This window comes from Pteronotus mesoamericanus, unplaced genomic scaffold (assembly GCF_021234165.1).
Source record: "Pteronotus mesoamericanus isolate MK-2021 breed Mesoamerican mustached bat unplaced genomic scaffold, CSHL_Meso_final contig_33, whole genome shotgun sequence".
NCBI classification, from domain to species: Eukaryota; Metazoa; Chordata; class Mammalia; order Chiroptera; family Mormoopidae; genus Pteronotus; species Pteronotus mesoamericanus.
The window spans coordinates 12677128-12700806 of NW_026555135.1; the positions used below are offsets into that span (position 1 = coordinate 12677128).

Consider the following 23679-nt stretch of genomic DNA (forward strand, 5'->3'; position numbering starts at 1 on the left):
GGAAGCTCCAGGCTGCCATCCTACAGGCAAGCTGGGGAACCGTAATAGCTAGAGAGGAGCAAGTCCATGTGCAGAGCCCCAGAGAGCTGATCTTCTTTGGCAGGAGGGGAAACAGCTTCTCAAAAGCAGCAGAGGGTGGAGCTGCCATGGGTGTCTTGGCACGACATGGAAGAGGAAGTCTATGCTCTGCCCTGTGTCCCTCTGAGCAGTGTCTCGAAGGAGACTGCCGGCACGGGGTCGAACTGCCAGCGGGCCTGGATCCTCTCCTTGCAGCTCTCCTCTACCCTGTACTTCCTCAGATAATTGTTAAGAAGAGAACTTTTCAGCCGCTCGTATTGCCAGATGAAATACAGGACGGCCAGTTAGATGTAAATCTTAGATGGGCAATTTTTCTTTTAGTTTAAATATGCCCCATGTATTGGAATGTACTTACGCTAAAAAAAAAGATTGGTTATTTATCTAACATTTAAATTTAACTGGTGTTCTACATTTCTCTTTGCTAAATCTGGTAACCCTGTCAAGGGGGGCGGGGGGGGGGGGCGGAAGGAATCTTTAAGTGGGCAGGCAGCGTACTGCAGAGGAGAGGCCCCTGCTAGGCCCAGCGGCCCCAGTCACGACGTCTCCCGTGGGCAACCTCAGAATGTCCTGGCTTTAGAATCAGAACGGGCTCTGGCTTTGGAACAGGTGGACCTGAGTTTGAATTTAGGCGCTGTCACTTAAGAAGCTCTGTGACTTGGGGCAAGGTATTTAACTTCTCCCGGGCTCAATTTTCTTCTGTCCGTTGGGGAGGATGGTCTCTAGTGCACAACGCCAGCTCTCGGAGGAACCAGTCCTCCATTCATCTGCACCTCCCCAGTGACTTTGAACATAGCAGGCCCTCGAAAAGTATTTATTTCTGTGAGTTGAATGAATTCTAGAGCTGGGCTAAGGAGATGCTGAATTAAGAACTACAAAGGTCTTAGAAATCACTTGGTTTAGCTTCCTCCAAATCCGTTTTTGAGGCCTGGAAAGGTTAAATGAGCTGCCCAAGGTCACAAAACAAGTTTGGTGGAAACAGCAGGGTAGAAAGGACAGCTGCTAGATCAGAGGTCTTCCCAAGTGGGACCAGCTTCCTCAACCCCCAGCCTGGCTGCTTCCCCTTTGTTAGATAGTTACCAAGGTTCGGAACTAAATAGGTCTAGAACAATAACTTCGAGTTAAGGCCTTTATCCAAAGCAGGTGAGTCAGAACCTAGTCCTCTGCTGTGGGAGTTGAATATGCCCTCTGTGGCTGTCTGCCCAGTTCTGACTTCCTAAGGTTTTACTTGGAGATGAAATGTCAAGGAAAACAAAATTGTTCTCTCGTCTTTCCTCGCCCTATCATTGAGCACTGGATTTCACCTGGAAGAGAGATAAACTTCTGGCCTGGGAAAATATTTATCTTGCACAGGAACAGGCACCTGGTGTCACTCAGAGAGCCTCTAGGGGTGTGAGGAGGTCATAACATGGGGTTCACACTGTGGACACAGTTCACTGTGCCCCTCGGGGTGGCAGTTTCGACAACCACACATTTCTTTGGAAGCCCGGTGTCCCCAAGGGTGAGCTACCAAGATCCTGGGGAGGGTGCCCTCCCTGGTCACCTGTGCACAGGGAGTGAGCGCCTCTGCTGGCACCACGGGGTCAATGCTGATGATTTATTAGCTGCGGAAAGGACAATCTCAAGAGGCAAGGAAATCCTTCCACACCCAGCTGGGATGGAAATCCCCTGCTTCCTTGGTTATCCTGTACAACGCAAGGCACCGTCTACCAGGCTCCGTTATTCATCTGTTCTTACCTTTTTCTCCCCTGCAGCTGACATGACATGACTCCCCTCCGTGCCCCCATCAGTTAGGTCCACAGATTTACATAGCATCTCATTGGGAGATGAATCTACCAAGGCTTAAGACTTCTGCCAGGAGAAACCCTCCAGGGCCGAGGGGACATTTTAAAGCCACGCCTCCAGGTTGCCCTGCAGAACCCTTAGCAGAGAGAGAGTGGGGTGAGCATGGAGCATTGACTAAAACCTGGGGGAAGCCATTTCTGCTCTGGGACCCCTTTTCCCATGTGAGATGAAGGGGTTGAACTAGAAAGTATATCAGGCCTCTTCTACCATGGACAGTCCGTGGCTCTGCAGTGTGTGGATGAAACAAAATGCACACACAAATCCACGAGCCGGAGAGCCGAGAGCAGGTGCACTGACTAACTGGAAGGGGCTCCCGCCCTGGGCTGTTTGGGCTGTAGTCACGGAGTGTCCCTTCTTCATGGGCTCACTGCCTCACATATTTGTTTTTCCACACCTCCTCGGTGTGTCAGGTAAAAGTGACTCAGAGTTTCAGGGCTGCAGACAGCAGATGTTTTCTTTCAACAGGAAGCCTGGAGGGTGTTTTCTCTGACTCGAAAGCTCCTGTTGCCTCAGGAGTTTTTACAGAGACATCCACACAGATGGTCTAGCTGTTCCGACACTAAAAGCCTTCACAACAGCACCCTCCCTGCACTGACACCGAGATGGAAGTCGCAAGGCGACTCCCTTTCCTGTTCCTCTGGCTCACTCCGCGGAAGGGACGTACCCCAAGACATCTAGGGGTAAAATTCATTTTTTAAAAAAAGAACTGTGGTGTGCAAGATCACACAGTGAATACATTTGAAAAGAGATAAATCGCTGTCCTCCCAATGTGAGCCACTCCCCATGTTAGACTTCGGATTTCTGCGTCCTGAGTTTCTGGAAGAGGGTCTGATGGGGGTTCACCTCTCTGTGGAGTGAGGGGACCACAGAAATAGCATTAGTACATCCTGATTTGATCCTGATGATGTGAAACACCTGCTTTCCCAGTCTTCTTTACCCAGTCTGTAACGCAAACACCTGACCTCTTGCAGCAACCTGCCATGGCAGACAAGGTGGTGCTGCAGCCAGGGAGCCCTGGGTTCAAATCCCAACGCTGACACTTAGAGCTGTGAGGCCTGCAACAAGCAGTTAACATGTTGCAGTCTCAGCTCTCTCATCTATAAAAGCAGGGGAACAATATTTCCAATATCTTTTGTGAGAATTACATGAGATTAAAATATATAATCGCTAGAACTACACCTGGTCATTTGCAGGTGCTGGTATGGGTCTTAGCGGCCTGGGTGAGAACGGCTTTCTCTCCTTCTCACGGTGCTGCAAAGGCAGGCCAGGCTGTGCTCCTTCCTGACAGGAGGGTGCAGGCCCACGGAAGCTCTCTCCCTTCCACAACCAGGAGGAAGAGGTGATTCAGCGGGCTAAAGCCGCAGGGGAGAAGCAGACACTTTGAGGAGATGTAACACATTAGCCATTAAGATGATCAATTAGGTGCCAGTGTTGAAACACTGACAACTGGCCGCCCACGCCTGTCTCTCATTCATCTCCTTCCTGCCTAGCAGAGCGTGGGACACCTACTAAACACTCAATAAATAAATTTAATACATAAATAAGTTTCAATGTCAATAAATAAATTTAACTTGTTAAATAAGAGAAAGTGCTCACAAAATAATCTTCATTGAAAAATTAGAATGAACTTCTGGGCACATAACTAGGTAATAACTACATCTATGCGTGTGCACTGACACGTATTAGATGGGAACACAAATGTAGCATTATGGGAGAAATGCCACTTCCTTTTTTTTTTTTTTAAATAAAGATTTTAAATGATGTTTTAAAGGTCCTTTAGTAACAAAAGTTCTAAAAGTGGAGAAATGACCTTTAGTTCTAAAGCAACAGAAACGCGGGCAGGTGGCGTGGCACAGCGTGGGTCAGGATCCCAGCTCTGCCTCTTCTCGCTGACCTTCCCTGGGCCCCACGCTCCTCGGCTGCAGAAATAGGGTACTGATGGATGCTCTTCTCACAGGGTTATTGTCAGGGTTAAGCAGGGCGGTCTGTGTAAAGGGCATGGACACGATTACTATGGTCTCCCACCATCTTTTCTGGTGAGTTTGTTACAAGCTGGGGCCAACCCTAAACCACAGCAAGTCATTGCTGGGTGCTGGACTTCCAATGACAAAGGATCTTAATGCACCTTCTAGAGGCAACCAATACTCTTCCAAGGGATGCAGTGGTCTCAGAATCAAACTCAAGTCGTCCCATTTCTTGCTAAGAGCTAGCTTTTAGGAAACAGAGAGTGAAGGTCTCAATGAAATCCAGCTGGAACACAGCAGGAGCTTGCAGATGGGAATAATAACCAAAACAAAGTTTGTGACATGCATGGATGGTTCCACACATCATCTTTGTGACAGAGGGACAATTTTAATAAAACCCAGGCATCTGCCTTTGGGGAGGGAATCACAATGTGGCACCAACCTCGAAGACTGTTGTTGACAAGCAACACAAAATCTGTGCCACCACCCAGCTTCCTGTCTCCTAGGCTGGTGGGGAGGCATGTGAAAAGAGTTTTAGGGGTGGAGAACACACAGAAACCTTCTGGTCCTGTTTCTCATCGTTCCGGAAGGGAATCAGGTCTAGACTGAAGCAGAGACTCGCCTCGCTGTCAGGGGTGCTGAGCCCAGCGCCCTTCTTCCCAGCCCGGTACTTCTTCCCTCCCCTCGTTCCACCTCCCACCCCCATGGTTTCCGAGCTCTGAAGCATGGCCTGCCCTGCTGTCTGCTCCTTCGATCGTCTCTGTGGACAAAGCCTGACTAAGCATCATTCTTCCCTGGGAGCTACAGTGCTCATTCTGTTTAGAAGCAGGGATGTGTGGAGTCCGCGGAGGAGGAGGAGGCACGTTTTCTTAAGAGAGGTCCCCACAGGATGCATATAACTTTTTTGACACTATGAATCAAGAATCTAAAAATGACCATTCCCTTTGCCTCAGTATTTCCATTTCTAAGAGTTTATCATTAGGAAATAATCAGAGATAGAAACAAACTGATCTGCAGAGATGGGTATCAGAGCACAGGAATACCAGCAAGAATACTAGAAGCCACCTAAGTGTCCTACAGTGGAGGGTTTCTTATGTCAATTATGGTGTAGCTGGCAGCTATTAAAATGACGTTGTGGAATTGCTAATGACCTGCGAGAAAACTGATGACGTACATTACACTGGAAAAAAGCAGGATATAAAACTGTGTGCGCCATAAAAACCCAATTTTGTTTTCATAAGTGCTTTGGGGAGAAATGGTTGGAAGGAAATACACCAAAATGTAAACCAGGATTAATATTGCTTGTGTGACTGCTATTTTATTTTAATACTTCTCTAGATTTTCTCAATTTTAAAAGTATGAACATACACTTATTTAAAACTCAGAGATAAATGTCATTAAGTAGGAATTCCTGGATACTTTTTCATGTTCTCTGACACAGAGACTCAGAGCTGAGACCACCGACATGCATGAAGCCCGAGTCCCAGCATGCTGGCACTCAGAGCAGACACGCTCCTGGCTGAAGTTCAAGCTTAGATCCCAAACCACCCCGCTTCCTCTAGGTGGATCTCCAACAGTTCGGGTCGGTTTCTCTCCCTGGGTTTGCAGGACACTCAGCTGCCTGGTGCACACATGTTAGTGCTTGGCCCTGGGGCTTTGAGCATTAATCCTTTCACTGAGGCAGCGCCTCTAAAATGCTGGAAAACACAACAGCCCCGCAGCCACTCCCACCAGCGGCCCTCTTCGCTAATGGATCGGAGAGAAGCCTTGAGGGAAACAGAAGTGGCCTGGGGTCCTGGGGCAGGGAAGCAGAGAGAGCCCAAACAGGGGTCAGGGTGGAGGCCTCAGGAGGTAGAGGAGCAAGAAGACCTGGCAGTGGCTGAGGGAAGTGAGGGGTTTGGGGAGGCGGGGTGGGCAAGCAGGGAGGAGAAACTGTCTCCACCCCACAGCTGTGTAGAGACAGTGCTCTAGCAAAGGGGACCCAGCAAAGCAGCAGCCTGACGCTTTGTAGACGTAACTGCTCCACAAAGGCGCTCCACCCCATCCAAGCTGCCACTGTCTGGCCCCAGAGCTCCTGGCACAGGCGAGCGCGTTACCTCGTTGTTAGTGCCGACGTCCAGCAGGACGGGGAGGCACTGCTGTGGGTTGACCCCTCCGCACGCCGTGTACAGGGCCAGCTTGCCCACAGGGATGCCCATGCCGTAGCAGCCCAGGTCTCCCAGGCCCAGGATGCGCTCCCCATCCGTCACCACCACGGCCTGAAAAACAGGGCAGGACGCCATCAATCACCAACTGCACCTCCTGTGACAAAGGGCCAGTGTCAACAGCTCTGGCACCTGTCAGCCTGACACCTGGATGCCCACTGCCTCTGCTGGGGAATGAGAGTGCTTGTCTGGGGTAAAGCCAAAGGATTCGTTCAGCTGCAGGTGGCTGGTCCTTCCCCGGCCCCCTCCCCTTCCTGGCAGCCTGGTGAGAAACCCCTGCTGAGGTGAGATGACAGAAAGACACCTGTCTTGCATTCAGAGGTTGGGGTGGGGGCTGCAGAAACAGCTGGAGGGAAAGCACATCTAGTCAGTCTCCCTCAACGAAGGCAGGCAGATACTCTCCGCTTGAGATTGGGAGGCAGGGAGGGACAGGACGTGAGCAAAGGGGATAATGAAAAACAAGTGTACACCCTGCTCCAAGCCCAGGGTTTACAGACCCTGCTCCGGGGCCTGCTCCTGAGTATAATAAACCCAATGTGCAAAGGACAGGGCTCCTGTGACATCTGCTGGGCTCACTATTTCACACAAAACCAGGAGGGCTCTCAAGCTATACGGGGATTACCTTTGAGTTTTGGCAAACAAAAGTTAATAAATAAATAAATAAATAAATAAAAAGTCAATCAATCAATCACTGAGGGGATACTGGGTAATAGACATAATGCTAGTTCAAGGCTTACCTACTGTGAATTAACAGATTAAGCTGATGGCGATGCTAGAAATAATTATGTTATGATGATGGATATTCATTTATTCATTTCTATAATACATATTTATGGAGCATCTGCTTTGCACAGATACTGTGCCAGATCCTGGAGGAAGGAGCTTCAGTTTGCTCACCTGTAAAAATAAGCCTGCTTACCTGCCAGGGCCAGGGGAGCATCACGTGGGTTGTGTGTTGTGAGCACGCCCCACAGAGGCAGCCCACCTGTCTAATGGGACGGTCATCTCTGTGGGTCTGTTGCACTCTCCAGAGCCCCTATTGCAGAAGCGGAAGAGTGTTTTCTAAGAATCTCTATGCCTGATTCTTATGCATGAGCCCCGCCTTTAAAGAACTAAGGGGTCAAAGAGAGATGGAAGATGTATATTATAAACATGACTCTGGGAGGAAAGTGCGAGTGCAGCGGAGCAGGATAAAGGCAGCAGAGACTGCGAGAAGGGAGAGTTACTTCAAGGATGCGGGGACACACATACCAGGACTTGGACAGGTGGAGACAATTCATCAGTAGTGAAGCTGGGAGAAAGGCATTTGATACCAAAGGAAATTAAGATCCAGGGTAGAGATGGGGGGGGGGGCGGGTTACAGGCTGTGTGTGGGTGGGTGCAGGCATGAAAAAAAAATGCAAAATCAGGCAAGAACCCAACTGTGAAGGGATTTGAATGTTAGGCCAAGGAAAGTGCTTCCAGGTGACAATGAAGTTGTTTATAGGTCACCCCCACCTGCTCACCATCGCTAGTTCCTTCTATCTCTAAGGGAGTTATGTTTAAGAGGCCACCTGCCCTTTCACTGGAGCTGTTTTGGGTCAGACATAGGAACAGCGCTGAGCTACGGATGTCCTGATTGGCCCCGAGCACGATGCCCACAGGCACCACGGGGGCCTGTCCGATCTGTGAAGACACAGTGCTGGGCGCTGGGGGTAGAAAGATGAAGACCCATCCTTGCCCTGTCAGAGCCTACAATCCAGTACCCAAAATGCCCATGGCATCTCCTCAGTTCTCTGTCTCTCCAGGGGTGAGCGCACACAAGGGCTGTGCTGCCTTTTGGTAGAAATAGGTGTAGAGATTCTTAAAAAACACTCTTCTGCTTCTGCAATGGGGGCTGTGGAGAGTGCAACAGACCCACAGAGATGACCGTCCCATTAGACGGATTGGCTGCCTCTGTGGGGCGTGCTCACAACACACACCCACCTGATGCTCCCCTGGCCCTGGCAGGTAGGCAGGTCTGGGATTATTATCCTCGTTTCACAGGTGAGCAAACTGAAGCTGTTAGACCTTCGTGTTCTGTACATAGTTAAGTATCAGCCATAGGCCAGGCACCAGACTTGAGGTTTCCACATCAGTTATCTTAGAAAGATTAGATGACTTACCAAGGGCACCTTGCTGCTGCCTGCGGCAGGTTGGGGCTTGAATCAGATTTGGGTTCCTGCCTCAGGGCTCCTGCTACCACCCCACTGGGCTGGGTTAGAGCGCCTGTGCTCTCGGCACAGTTCTGCCTGCCCTGTGCCACGTTCTCCGCAGCCTGCCTCTGATCTCCTCCTGGCAGCGCTCTCTGGTGGGGCCCATACCTCCTGCTGCCCCCGGGTGCCCAAACTCGGGTCATTTCTCTACAGTCTCTCCTAATCGAAGCTTCCTCACTCTGGTTCCCATTCCTTTACACTTTCTCCCTGTTGAGGGCCACTGAATGACAGGGAGTTAAGTCCTACTCCTCATGGTGTTAACTCTGCCACTCTGGGATCTCTCAAGACAGAGCTGCAATGACACCCTCTGAGGCTGGAATGCCCCTGGACACTCGACTGCATCCCACCTCCTCTGAGGGAATGTCTCACCTCCATCTGTCGCCCACTCTTAATCCTACTGTGCTAATGGTTAGGCTATTGCAACAGCTTCAAAACCAGACTCTCATCTTTCTTTCAGTCTCTCCTTCCAGCCAATGCCAGAGTCATTGTCTCGGAAGCCCACTTTCTTCGTGCCATTCGCAGACGCAGAGACTTTTAGTGACTTCTAACTGTCCATAACCTAGAGTTCAAAATGCTTAACTCTTTAATGATTTGAACCCAAAATACCTTCTGAAACTTACCTCTTGCTACTCATTTGCACACAGCTGCCTATTCCAGCCAAATTGGCCTCATTCCTCCCAGACACACCCTGAATTCACCAATAACCTATTACTTCTCAGCCTCCACATTCCCCTGACCTAGAAGGCCTGTCTCTTCCTTCCCAGCAGTGCAAATCCTGCCCATTGCAAGTGAATGCCTTGCTCCCAGCCCTTGTTATATCTCCCACAGGCCAGGCCTGCTCACTCTTCCTGTCTGCCTGCCTGCCTTCCACAAACATTTATTAAGTACCCACTGCTTGCCAAGCCCCACATTTGCTACTCAAACATTCAATGGTGATAGCATCTGGGTTCTTATTTAACATTTTTTTAAAAAGCAGATTTTTATCTCACCAAATAGCCTAAAGGTTAATGGCAGGGATTTGGGAGTCTGATAACCAGTATGGGAATCTAGGCCCCTTGGTGCTTTGTAATCTTGGGTCAACAGGTAACTTTCCCGAGTTTCAATTTTCCATGAAATGGGAATAAGAATAATAATATCTAATTCATCAGGTTGCTGTAAAGGTGAGATGAATTAATACATGTCTTATGTTAACTGGGTGCCTTGTAAAAAGTAAGTGATGAGTAAACAGTGCTGCTCTTAGGATTATAATAATGATTATTGGGGCAAAGATTATGTATTAGAATTTTGGATTGTTTCATCCCTCTCTAGTTTAGTTTTACCACAGAAAAACCATGCAATAACGATCTGTTAAATGAGTAAATGAGAGTGAGACAAAGGGGAGATCTTGGCAAAAGCAGTTTTGGAGAAGTCTGGCCACGTGAAGCTCAGCAGTGTTCTAACCTTAAAGTCTTCATCCATTCTGGTGGCTTCTACTGCCACCCCTAAGCAGATGCTCTCAGCTAACAGGCTGCGGGACACTGACACTCCGCGGCAGAACTGTCCTCCCTGACGCCCCAAATCCTTAACCAAATGAACTCGCCTTTCCCTTTTATGCCTTTAAAACCTTTTACTTCTGCTGTTTTTCTTCCCTTTGCTGCCTCCTATCTCCAAGGCTCAATCTGCTTTGACTCCTCTCTGTCATTAGTTAAACACAGCAAACTGGTCACCATGGTCTCCTGATCTGACCTTCTCTCCGTTTTCCTCATCTGGTCCATGACCTTCATCCACACTCAGCAGCCCACCCATCTCTCACTTGACCACTGCTGTAGTCTCTATTCACTTAGATTCTCCCTATTCCATTTCATTTCATTTTTCCAAAACACACCCAGGTTTGTCACTTTCCTGTCCCCAAACATCCAGTGGCTCCTGATGCCTGTAAAATAAAACTCAAACATCTTAGACTGGCATTTGAGGCTTTCCACGGTCTACGTCCAATCTGCTCTTTGAATTTCCCCTTTACCCACTCCATGCTTTATGAACATCGAAATATTTTCGACCTGTTATAAGGTTTGTACTTTTTTTGACTACATGCCATTTTATTCCTCAATTCCTTTACCTCCTTTATCTAAATCCTACCATCCTTTCATGTTTCAAGGGACACTTCAAAAGGCACCTCCCTCCATGGAGTTTCCCTTTTAGAACTTATCACTCTCTCCTCTGAAATCCCATAACATTTTCCTCTCCCACAACACCCATAGCTTTCTTATAGTTGCTTCTCTGTCTCTCATAGTAGCCCTAAACTCTTTGCGGCAAGTAACAGGTGTTGTCATCTTTGGTTCTCTGGCACTTAGCTTGGTTTCTGCAATGTGATATGAACTCAGTAAATGGTGGGCAATGGGAGAGATCCACCAGAGACAGCGGAGGATCTTCTCCGTGGGACTGAACTCAGACCGGGTGTAGGTGGAAAGTTTACAGAGAACTTTTCCATGACATCAATGCAACTGAAGCCAGGGGCCACTGGTGCAGTGGAGGTCAAATGGCTGAGGGCAAACCCGGGCAGCATCATGGTGTTTTAGGGCCCAGCAGTGACCATCAGCTAATTCCAGGATCACAGTTTCCTTGATGGGAGGGCTTTGACAGCTCCCAATTCCTCCGTATCTGAGACGACCAGGGGAAGATTCAGATGACTAGGGGCAGGCTGTGCCATTCGTCCTCTGTCCACCTAGCTTAGACCTACAACTTCTTTGACTCATCACCCACATCCCTCAGCCTAGGTGGACCCAATGGGGCCAACTCCAGACTAATCTGAGGAGCTCGACTCCTCACTCCCTCTGGCTTTGGTCTCCGCGGACTTGCATCTATGGCCACGGGCTGCCCCTCGCACCGGGTGTGCGACCTGCTCCTCATCCTTCCTTTTTCTCCTCCTCCTTCTCTTCTTTTCTCTCTCTCCACAGCATAAATAACACACACTCTATAGTTTCAAATCTTGGTCTCATTTCTCGCAAGCAAGTAACCTGATCTCTCAGTTTCCTGGTCTCTAAAATGGGGGTAATAATAATCCCTACCTCTGACAGAGTCATTGGGAAACATCGATGAGTTAATCTATTAAAGCACTTGGCAGAATGCCCTGTGGGGTACATATGGCGATGTGTTGCCAAGACCCCCTTTTAGGAATGAAAGTGCTCCCCCTACTGTACCCTTAGCTATTCAGCACACTGTGGGAGTTTCCTGAAGGGAGCCACCTTGCCTCAAGTCATACCCCCTTCCAAGGGCAGCAAAGAATGACTGATGAATGTGAGGGATGAAGGTCTTGGCTCTCGTGCCCCAACTCAGGATGATTTTGAAGGGCCATCCCTGCTTTGCAGCCTCCTTTTGGGCTCGTCTGAGTCTTCCTTGATACCTCCCTCAGCCCACCTCTTTCTTCTCTATCCTGCCTTCTTCCTTTCTAGAGGTGTGAATCCCGCAAGTACTCCCTAATATGCTAATTTCCATCTCAAACTGTTTCCCAGTTTGGAAACTGATGCTGAGTGGAGTGGGGTTTAGCACACAGTGGGCCCACACATGACACGCAGACACTTGGTAGTTGCATCTGGTCCAAGTTTAAATGTGTAAGCGGCTGGTGTCCAGTGGCAGAGGATGTTCCCTTGGCTCCACTACCCAGCCGCCACTCAGCACCTCCTTCCTAAAGCTGTTGGGACAGGGAGGAGAGAGATTTAGGGGCTTGGGAAAACTGTTGGGGAGGAGGGCTGTTCTCAGCTGAGCCTTCCTCCCGGCTCAGGCAATGGCCACTGTGGGAAAGAGTCAGAAAAGCAGTTCTCATCACCCCCCTTTGTGATTTATGCTGGACAGCTCTGGGTGGCCTCGCCTGCTCCTCCTCCCTGAACAAGAGGGGCCTGCAAAACTTCATGTCCCCTAACCCTGGGTTGTGGCCTCACTTCCCTCGCAGCCTACTTCTGTTATGTCTCAGTTTGCAGCTCTGCTTTCTGGCTGGGAAGCCACTGAAAGTCATCTTTTATCTTCCAACTTGATTCAGAAGCTCCTCTGAACTGCCCCTTCCTCCAGCCAAATTGCCAACAACATCAGGGTCCACAGAGAGCTGTGCCTTGAAAAAATCTGCTCAGCAGCTCGGGGAGAGGTGGCTCAGCAGCTGGGCTCTGGGTGGCATCGACACTTATTCAGGGGTGACTGTGGGCAAAGCTCTCCACCTCAGCCTGCTCATTTGAGCAAAGACACACCTAGCTACTCCTCCGGACCCACCTCAGGGGTTTCAGAAGCACTCCTCACTCTGCCCCGATCACAGCAGCTGTGAATATGAATGAAATACTGAAGGCGAAGTCAGCGTCAGCTCCAAAGGGATGGGGTAACGAAAGGGATAATGAGCAGAGATTCCCTACCTCAGTAAGAGAAACCTTCCTCTCCTCTTTTTGAGGCAACTGGAGGAAACACGCCAGTAAACAGGAAAGACTGCTGCTTATAACTTTCTAAATTTTTGAAAGTGCAGCTCTGGGGTGAGGAGGAAGGACCCTCCAGTAAATGGTGTGGACGGGGCAGGGTGGGGACTAGAGGCACCGAGGGGCAGCCGAGGCAGCCCTAATTAACTTGTTTACATGCCAAACTATAGGCCCAATAGTCAGAGTTACTTCTTTTTCCAGGGAAGCAAAGTACCTAAGTGTTTTGTTTTTTTAAATGAAGTCTCCTGATTTTAGAATGTTGTCTGCAAGCTCAAAATTCCCCAAACCACTGAGGACCCAATCAAAAATGTCTAGGGGCCAAACCGGATGGCTGCCCACCTGTGGCCTATGATTCCCACGTATGGGGACCTGCTCCATGGCTGTCCTTAAGCCTCTGGTCTCTTCTCTGCGTTGCGGGGTGTGCCACAGCCACCTCTTCCTCCTCCAGTGATGACACCACCCATTCAAGTGCCCTTTAGTCCTGTACAGACTTTACCGTAGCTAATCCTCACAACCGAAAAACAAAGATAAGAGACGTTATCTGCACACACAGTGGGCAACTGGAAGGTTAAGACTAGAACCCGGGTCTGTCCGATGGCAAAGGCAGAGCTGATTCTTCTACATAGTTACTGGGACCAGCCTTGAAATTTCTCCAGAGTGAGATGGGAACAAAGGATGGAGGGGAGGAGGTGGCCTCAGGCATTCACTCACCCACCCTGGGGTGCCGCAGGGCCAGTGGTCAGCCTGTCACCCGGTCTGTTCCTCGTCCCCAGGCTCCTGTCTCTGGCAGCATAGACGCAGTCTACTGTAACTGTTTCCAGGTCAGGCCCTCTAACTAGACTGCGCGCTTCCTGAGGTTGGTCTGTACGCCTTATTCCCCACCCCCTTGGGAACTCTTACAGAGTAGATATTTACTAAATGGTGAAGAATGCCAGTGAATTAGATGCATTGGCTCAGATCTGCTCATGTAAGTTACACTTTCCTTATAGGCTCTGGGTGTCTCTCTCTGTATGGGAGGTCTGCTCGAGTCCCACGAATTCCAAAGTGGCCCAAAGCCCCAGTTTCTCTTCCTCTAAATCACAACAGTTGTTGTCTTCATCTCTCTAGTAATTAGCATTCAGAACTTAGAGGGTTCTCAAAGCATGATTGTTGAAGCCAACAAAGAGCAGCAAAGGTTCTATTTTGAATTTATATCTTGATTTCTGAACTGGAGTGAGTTAACTTTTTGTTTTTCTCATTCTGCCTCCCTCACAGCAGGGCCCTGGGTGGAGTCCTGTAACTTGTGCCCTGACAAGCTGAGCAATTGGATCCTGAAATTGAGCCCATGAGCCCCTCAACAAACCCCCATTCCAACCTGGAGGAAGGAGAATCTTTTTCTTACTGATTAAGGGGAGAAGTCTTTGTGTTATTCTTTCTAATTCCTTGTAACTTGCACAAAGGCATTGTATGTGTGGATGGAGAATGCACCTCTCTGCTCCTGGCACAGTGCCTGGTACATGAAAGGTGCTTGTCAGATCCATCAACTGAGTCCATTCAATTCAGCAAGCATCTACTGAGTGCCTACTATGCACAAGGTTTACCATGGTGAACTGTCCAGGAAGTGGAAAGATTAGTTTGTGGGACCTTAGCAGCATGTTCCTGCAGGGCTGGCTGGATAGAACTCCCCATTGACTGAGCTGCCTTCCCCTAATGTCCTCAAGATTTTATTACAGATTCATCCTAGGCACACCCTGGAACCTTGCTTCTTTTGGGACTGGGACCAAAACCTGCAAGGCCAAGTCCTGTATGTAATTGGAGTCTAAGCAGATAAGCAGGAAGGAGGAGCACAGGGTGAAATCACCGCCAGGCAGAGAGGGATGAAATGAGCCCTTCACGGGGGCAGGACTGAAGTCTGAGGTCCTGTCTTATCTTCTCTGGTTGTGAATGCGACCATCCCCCAAGAGGGCCAAAGCGGGCAGGACACGGAGAGAGGTAGGGAGAGAGAAGCTGTCTGTGGGGCCCGGTGGAGAGAGGTGGGGGTGGCGCTGGGACCTGTCAGGGACAGAGGGAGGGAGGCCCTGGTGAGGAAACTATGGTGTGTCCCAGCTTCCCAGTCGAGGCAGGATGGTGCCAGTGTTGGCCCTGGGGGGTGCGCGTATGGGGCTCATTCGGTCAGCTCCAACCCCTCCCCAGCTCGTGGGCCAGAAACGCCCTCACCAAGTAGCCAGCAGATGTTTTGCATTTTTGCTTCACCCATTGTGTTGGTAAAAGTGGCAATGATTTTAGATGCCAGAGCCCTTCAAACTCTTCCATGGACGTCCCTACCGCAGGAGGAGAGCTGGGATGCAAGCAGGCTAACGAGTTTCTACAAAGCTGCGTTTCATATTTTAGAATTAGCACAAATTTCCCATCCTATTTATCACAGAAACTTTTCATTCTATTTACCATATAAATTTTCTGAGTAAACTGCATATTCCAGAAAGAAGTGCCAGGTTATGATGTCACTTTGCATATACATCCTCCCACCCCTTCCACCCCCCTGACTGCTGTCTACAACCAGGTATGAAGTTTTGTTCATCACAAGCATTTTCTCTTGTTGCAGAATGTCCCCACCCTGCATCCCACTCTCTCCAATGCCTAACTGCCCAAAATCTACTCCTCAGTTCTGTCACCGCTCCCATGATTCCTAGATTCTCCTCAAGCTAAAAGTAATCCCTGCCTCTTTCAACACCCCAGCTCCTTCTGTGTGTCTTGTTTACCCCTAATCAAGTTCCATCTTGTGAGGGTTTTTGTGTCTCTTTTATTTTCCTCATGAAAAGTCAGCTACTTGATAGGAGGGTTTGTATCTAATTTTCCCCTGTATCCACTATGAAACCAATAGTGTGTATTTACTAGCTACTCCACACATGCTGAACATTATCTTCAGACTATTGCTACTACTATTATTGTTAATAATTATAATGTGTTAATAGTAATCTATTAAAATAATAATAAAGGACAACTTCACATGGGTGCCTGGTTAATGTGAACCTCTGCTCTGTGGTGCATTTATGCCTGGCTGTGCCAGGTCCATGGTCTGGGCCTGGGAAAGGGGTGCCCTGTCTTGCTTTCAGTATTGCAATTGCTCATTTTGTAGCTGGGAATGACTCTGGTCCAGGCTAAAAGGACTCACCCAACAACAGAGCAACAGCAAGGAAAACGGGATCATACCTTAATATTGTCTTCCGGCCAAGAGTTCAGCATTGTTGCAATGTGGCCCTTGTCATGAATGGTGATGAACAGCCCACTAGAAGAAACAAAAGAGACACACAGAGAAACCAGGCAGTCAGACTGGGAACAGAACAAAGACCATAAGTACTGTGGATCATTGTGTCACGATTTTGACTATAGGCCTGGGCAAGAAGGGTCCCTGACCAAAGCCCCAACTACTTAGAGGGCTCTGCTCTGGTCATCTTCCCATTTCTTCTCTCCACAGGGCAAGGAGTCTGTGGGGCCGATGGATGTGCCCACTGGAGCCCGTGCTCACCAGAGCCTGCGTCCCCGCTCCTTTCCATCCTCTAGACCAGACACAGAAGGCCGCAGAATTCTGGACCCCATTGCTGCTTTCAGGGGCTGTGTTGGGCTCTACTCTGGGTCCTTCCTTCCAAGTACACACCACACTGCAGCGGGTAGACCCCTAGACCTGGGGCTATGATGGGATCTTGGGCATGTGGGTTGGGGTGTCTAGACATGTGTTCATGAGGTCCCTCGTAGTGGGGGGTGGTACTAGGGACAGGAAGAGGGGTGGGCTGCAGGCTGAGAGCCCATTTTCTCTGTACTACTAGAGCCTGAGAATCCCAAATCAAACGTGGCCTTCCAGACCATCATGATGTTGTATTTGTAAAGGCAGGAGGCTGGAACATTTTACTCAAAAACTTATTAGCCTGATTTAGAACTCTTAATGTTTAGACCATAAACGTGGGCCTAAGTCTTCTGCCCTGAGATGAGGGGTGAGAAAACATGTGCACCCAGGCTGGAGCGGGGGGAGTGGTGCAGAGAATGGCAAATAGTCCGTGCCTTTTGAAGGCACTTCAAACTTGCCATGTCCAAAACCACATTCATGATCTCATCTTCTACAATTATGACTCAAAAACAAGACAAAACAAAGACCCAAGACCAACCTGATTCTATTCCCCTTCTCAGTGAATATGACTCCCCACCCCCATACATCTAGTTTAGCAATCACAATTCCCTTGAGTCATCCTTGACACTTTACTCTCCCCATTTCTATAACCCATTGCCAAGTCCTTCAATTCTACTTCCTAAATACCTCCTGGTTCATAAACTTCTTTCATTCATAACACCACCTCCCTGGTCCAAGCTCCTGATATCGCTTCCTTAAAGTACCACAATAACTTTGCGATATCCCCTCTTGTCTCTCTCCAGCCTATTTTCTACACAGTAGAAAGAGTGATGTTCTTGAAGTCAGTTTTACTGTATTATCCCTTGTGCTAAAACATCCTTCATGTCTTTTTGTGTCTCCTGGAATAAATACCCAAGTCCCTAACATGGCCTCCCTACAAGGCACTGGATGGTCTCCACAGGGCAAGGAGCCTGTGGGGCCAAGGGATGTGCCCACTGGAGCCCATGCCCTCTGGAGCCTGTGCTAACCAGAGCCTGGCCCTTGTGGACTTCTTCACTTCGTCCTTATTTCATTCTCCAGCCATTCGCTGCACTGGCCGTCTTCCCATTCTTCCATGTGTTACGATTTTCTTGCCCCAGGGCCAGTTCACATACTGTTCCCTCCTTTTCTTTACTCTTTGTTTGGTTAATTCCTACTCATTCTTCTGATGCCTTAAAGCTAAATCTCCCTGTTACATATTCTCAAAGTACCACATCCCTGCATAAGCAAACTTACTACATTGATTTGTGTGGCAATTTGGTTAATCTCTCCCCTTCCCTCCATTACACTGTAAGCTTCATTGGGGCAAGGTCTGCATTTATTTTGTCGCTGTTGTTCACCACTGAATGGCCAGGATGGGTCCATAATAGGTGCTCAATATCTAATTTTTGAATAAGTGGAGAAGTGAACGAGGGAACGATGATAATAATAGTTGAAAGGTGAGGGTGAAAGTGCTGAATAAAGTTGGAGTGAAGGCACTTTCATATGTGCTGAGGTGTATCCTGCCCACGCGATCCCTGTGCTGGGCTGGGTGGTGCTGGGCTGTGCTGTAGCCTGTGGCTTAGAGTCAGGAAATGGGCATATGAAGCAGGTGGATGGCCCAGCGAAGAGGAAAACCTTTGAGCCTTAGACTTGGCCATTGCAGGGGTCTCTGTGTCACACTGAAGGGGGCAATGCGGGTGTCTGAATTAACTTGCAGTGCTTGTGAACAAGTTCCAGCCATTTGCCATGCCATTTCGGAGAGACCGTGGGGCACTTGGTTGTATCAATCAAGACGAAAATTAAGCGTTGGATAGGTTTCTTGGGACTCGTTTTTAAGGGTTATCCCTAGGCAATTTGAGTTTGGAAAATCACACTGTGTTAAGAATAATGAACTTCAAGAACTGCCTTGGATGAGAAAAGAGGGCATACGTGGGTTTCCTGAAGTTTAAATAGGGGTACTTGCCTTGGTGGCAGTAGAAGGGTGAATGAGACAAATTGAGTCTATGTGCCTTTTATTTTATTTTATTTTATTTTATTTTATTTTATTTTTCTCCACCTGAGGACATGCTTATTGATTTTTTAGAGAGAAGGGGAGGGAGAGAGGGAGGAAACAATGATGTGAGAGAGAAACATTTATTGTTGCCTCTCCTATGTGCCTTGACTGGAGGCTGAACCTGCCACTTAGGCATGTGCCCTAACCAGGAATCAAATCCACGGCCTTTCGGTTTGTAGAATGATGCTCCAACCAAGTGAATCGCACCACTGGCCAGGGCATAGCCTATAAACCGTTCAAAGAACCACCTTCTCTACCTCCAAACCAGCTGCTGTTCTGAGGCACAGCCCAAAGAGCTCTTGTTAAGGGTATATCCTCTCCAGTTTCTATTTTTCCACAGCTGCCGCTCTAACACCCATGTGCAATTTCCCCCAGGTTGTCCAGAGCTAGATGCATGGAACAACAATGATAACAAGGAAGCCAATTCTTTTGAACTGGAGGAAGGGGCGCCAGCACCAGGCTTACTGATGACTCACTATGTGACCTTGCGGAAGTCATTTACCCACGCTATTTAATCCTAATGATGAATTCCCAGCCTCTTGAAGCTCTTGACACTGCCCTGATCTGGAAATGTCCCTCACCTAAACAAGTCTGGTTGTCAACATTCCCCTTATCAGACAGAAGCGTAGTAGTACTTAGCAAAAAGCTCACATATTAAAGGGTAAGATCCAGGCACTATTTAGATCTTAGAAAGCTCTGATGTGGTTAATTCTAAACACAGGAAAAGTGTGATTACAGGAATTATCTGATACATTAAAATAGGCCCTCTTTGCCAAAGATAAGGAGAGGGAGGAGAGACATTTAAGATAAATATTTTTACATTTGATTTGAGCTATTAAATTTCAAAAGATCCCTTTTCTCTCTCTTTGCATATATAATTTTATATTCTGCAGAGATCATGCTGCAAAAATAGCATCTTTTGAAATGTATTTAAAATTTTAATTACTTCTCAAAGTGTTTTTCCATCTATTTTCTAACTTGCAGTTACAAATGATCCCAAAAGTATTACTCTGGATGAGCATTATGAGACAGCTAGTCCAAAGACCTCATTTTATAAATGAGAACATTGAAGTCCAGAGAGGTGAAGCGATCTGTCTCAGGTTACACAGCTCATAAAGCAGGAGAACCTGCCTGACCCAGAGTCTTGAGGCCAGGGCTCTCTCCATTGACCTAGGCTGCCTGTTCTTTCTGGGGATCTAGGTCCCCATAAACTGCAACAGGTGCAGAGTGAAATGCACCACACAGTGTTATGTGTTGAGACCACTACTGAAATCTTTACCTTTGATGCATGTGGGTGAGGAAGTAAAATGCGCAGAGTGAGAGATTATGATCCACACATGGATTACAGGTTCTAGCAGGACACTCTTGCCCATCCACCCATTTTCTGGCAGAAATGAATCTACACCAGCTCCGATAGAAGATACTATCAGGAAAGAAGGCCTCTTTAAATGCCCTGAGCAACGTGTTTTCAGGTTTCACCACTTTTTACTCCCACTGTTTTGTGCAGCAATGCCTGGTGATGGTGTTGGCTCTTACCTCTGCTTCCATGAGATTCTGCTCAAGTGAGAAACACTGACACCCTTCTGCTGTTCTTCGTGGCTTTCAGGAAGGATTCTAGGAGCTGAGAGAGGTGCTTCTACCTACACCTGCTCAGTCTCACCCTGAGACCTCAGGCCCATGGGAATTCCTGAGGCTGGAATGGGATCATTAGGTGACTTCCAGCATCACAAAGCACTGAAGGTGACGAGGCTGCTATCCGCTCAAGTGAGGTTTTAGACAAAAGGCAGATGGATGGTCGCACAGAATAGGGGTCAAATATCTGTGCTTTGCAACCCCCACCCCGGACCCAAGGCCACCCTCGGCTTCCCACTAGCTATGTGGCTCAGGACCCGTCATTCCCCTTCCTCAAGCTTCAGTACCTCATTGGTAAAATAGAGAGCACGACACAAGCTGCTTCACACCTTTGTTATAAGGATTAATTAAGACAATGCATATTTAAGGAGTTCAATATGGTGGCTACTGGCACTCAGTGAATGGCAGCTTTGAGTGTTGCTGAGTTGGTGTGGTGGTTAAGTGCAGGCTTGGAGTCTTCCCACCTGGGTTCAAATGCTGGCAAAACGCCCAGTGAGGTACCCTACTTATGATAAATGCTCAGTATATTTTAGTAGCTAATTATTAATTCATATTGTGACGAGAATCATACCAAGTGTATGTGCACATTTGTCAGGAGCCATCATTGACAGCTATATGTGCTTTCAGTGAAGCAGGAAGGCAGTCATAAAGTTTGGTAGAAAATCTTTCATCATATGAAACGCTGAGTGGGGGCAAAATGAAACAGTCTTTAGTGGTACAGAGTTGGGATTAAAAGTTTTCCATGCTCCCTGCAAGAGTTAATATTCAAAAAGAGTAAGATCAAGGGCAACCTGAGAGTTACAGTCAGTCCCAAAAGGGCAATATTCATTCATCAACGAAATCATTTTGTTATTCATTCACTCACTCACTCACTCACCCATTCATTCACTCATTCATCCATTGATTCATAGATCCAGCCATTCATCCATCCGCCCACCCACACAATAAGCTGTTTTGGGGGCCCTTTATGTACAATTGTCTCACTATCAGATGGGCACCATCATTATTCTGTAGGTGAGATTAAGTGGTAGAGATGTGAAGGTCGAGGTGAGATTCAAACACAGGTCTCTTGGATCCCAGAGACGTGGCCCCTTTAGGTATGTAATTTGGTGCAAGATACTTCCCCTCTCTGTGCCTTAGTTGTTGCATCAGTAAAATGGGAGCAATGGCTCCTCCTCCAACATGGAGCTACTGTGAGGATCAAACAAGGCAAGTGCACGAAAACTCTGCCCGCTGTAAAACTCTACAGGCATGTGAATCTTAATATTTGCCTGACCTTGCCCAATGTGGGGCCTCTGGGAGAAGGTGCTAAAGCCGGGCTCTCCTTGAGGCTGCCCCTCTGTCTGGTCTCCTGGCGGCCCTTTACAGATGCATGGTGTAGTATTGTAGGTGTCAAGTAACTTTCTATATTCCACAGCTGGGTCTGTTTCAACCTTCTCTCTTTGAGAAGGTGCCAGCTCCCCCAGGCCTGAATGACGCCCTGTGAGGCACTGCCGTAGACAGCTGGTGTGATGCTGACCGCTCTGGGCACAGCGGGGCAGGAAGGTGGGAAGCTCCAGGAAGCCCTGGCTCTGGCTCCACTGAGATGCAGACAACACTTCCAGCTTTTGAGCAGATTATAGGCTGCCCCGGGGATCCCTACATGCTGAACATCCTGCAGTGAGCTCATGTAACCAGAGCATCTGTCAAGGCTAATTACTCCTCTGAGTAATTAGGACAGAACGTCCTTCGCTGCTCCCAGTGCTGCGAAGATGGGCACCTGGGACGGGGTACTCATGGGAGTCTCTCACTCTTAATAGCCATTAACTGGAACAGGAAAAAATCAAAAATACTTTTAGAGACTCGTTAATTCCCTTAAGTTTTTCCTGTTTACTTCAGGGAAACAGCTTTAGAACTTGATGGGAAAAAAAGACTATATAGGGAATATGGTAAACTGCCAGTCTACGGAATCCAGAGCTTAAATGAATCTGTGTCCTGCTATAAATAACACACAGCATATTCCTGAAAAGTTGCGAGTAAATAAAATATCTATACCTAAAATTATATCGTGTGTATACCTGGGAGGTTGCTGTTTAGAGGGAACCTATGGAGAATGTTTTGGGAACAGAAATCACTGTCTCCTGATTTACGACTTTCGCAAGTTTGGATTTTCCTGCTTCAGTTTCTAGAACCAGAATGCGGGTCTTCCTGAGCTGGTGCATGGCCCTCAGGGGCCTGTGCGCACAGCAGGGAAGGAGTGGACAGATGTGTGGGCAGCCCCTCCTGCATGGAGCTTTGCGGTAAGTGCATGGACAGAGAAGGAACAGATTCCCACTTCACAAAAACTGCACTGAACACCTGCTCTGTTCTTTTATGTACTCAACTCACTTGGCCAGAAAGTCATGTTTTTTTTTATGGCTGTTCATCCTGGAGCAGAGTTGACGCTACACTTTGGGGTGGAAGTATTTAAAGGCCAGTGTGTGATTCACCATCTTCTCTCTTTCCTTTGCCACAGTTATCCGTACGGTTCCAGATGAGGTGAATTCATTAGCCCATCGCCGAGTGAGGAAGACCCGGGGCACAGCCCCCCGCTGACCCACAGGGGAAAGGATGCAGGAAGCACAAAATAAACTTCGTTTTAGCATTGAGATCTTAGGGTTGCCTGTTCCCTCGGCGTAACTTAGTCACCCTCTTCAACAAAATCTTCCCGAGATGCCCAGCATGTAAAACAAAATATTGGGGCTATGGTGAAAGCAGAGGGGAGCACCCTCCTTTGAGGGCCTCCTCACTACTTTTCATCTCAGTAGTCATTGTTCCCACAACAGCTCTCAGGCAGTGACAGCAGAGGAGAATTCCTGGATGGAACCGGCGCTGTGGCACTGCGCGTTAGTTACTGGTACCTAGGAAACAATGTCTTTGATGCCCATCTCCTCCCACTAGACTCTATGTCTACAAGGGCAGGGCAACATCTGTCTTATTCACTGTGGTAACTCTCAGGGCCTAGCATAATGCCAACAGTCCCGCAGGCACTCCCTAAGCAATATAGGTTTTGGGTGTGCCGAGTGGTTCGGAACATGGGTGCTGAAATGAGACAGATCTGGGCCTTTCTTTTCTGTTATAAACTGGGCATATACTAACACCTACCTCAAGGTGCATCTATGAGGATTAAATAAAATAATATGTATCAAGCACACGGCAAAGTGCTTGGCATATGTTAAATGCTCCCCACGTGCTAGCCGATACTGCTTACTTATGCTAGGAAGTGATAACCTATCCAAATATTTTCTGGGTGAGAGAAAAATTCCAAGCCAACTGTTATGGGTTGAATGGTGTCTCCCCCAAAGATGTATTAAAATCCTCATGCCAGGTACCTGTGACTGGAAATAGGGTCTTTGCAGATGTAATCAAATTATGATGTGGTCATTGGGAAGGGCCCCAACCCAATACCTAGGGCCGGCATCCTTATAAGAAGAGATGAAGACAGAAACACACAGGGAGAAGACCGCGCTGTGACGAAGGAGGCAGAGATTGGAGTGACGCCTCGAAAGCCAACGGATACCAATGACTGCCAGTGAACAGGAGCTGGAACAGGCAGGGAAGGATTCTCCTCTACAGGGAGTAGAGCGAAGCCCGACCCTGGC

General features: G+C 48.2%; 1 protein-coding gene across 2 annotated transcripts in view; it reads right to left on the reverse strand.

The window, feature by feature from the left end:
* ME3 (malic enzyme 3) overlaps positions 1-23679 on the reverse strand; it is a 189012-nt gene that overhangs the window by 53564 nt on the left and 111769 nt on the right. For both annotated transcript variants that reach the window (XM_054576389.1, XM_054576388.1), the window contains exons 4-5: positions 15942-16017; positions 5981-6142 (exon numbers count right to left, since the gene is read on the reverse strand). In XM_054576389.1, the coding sequence (XP_054432364.1) occupies positions 5981-6142; positions 15942-16017 (238 nt within the window). The remainder of the gene's footprint in view (positions 1-5980; positions 6143-15941; positions 16018-23679) is intronic.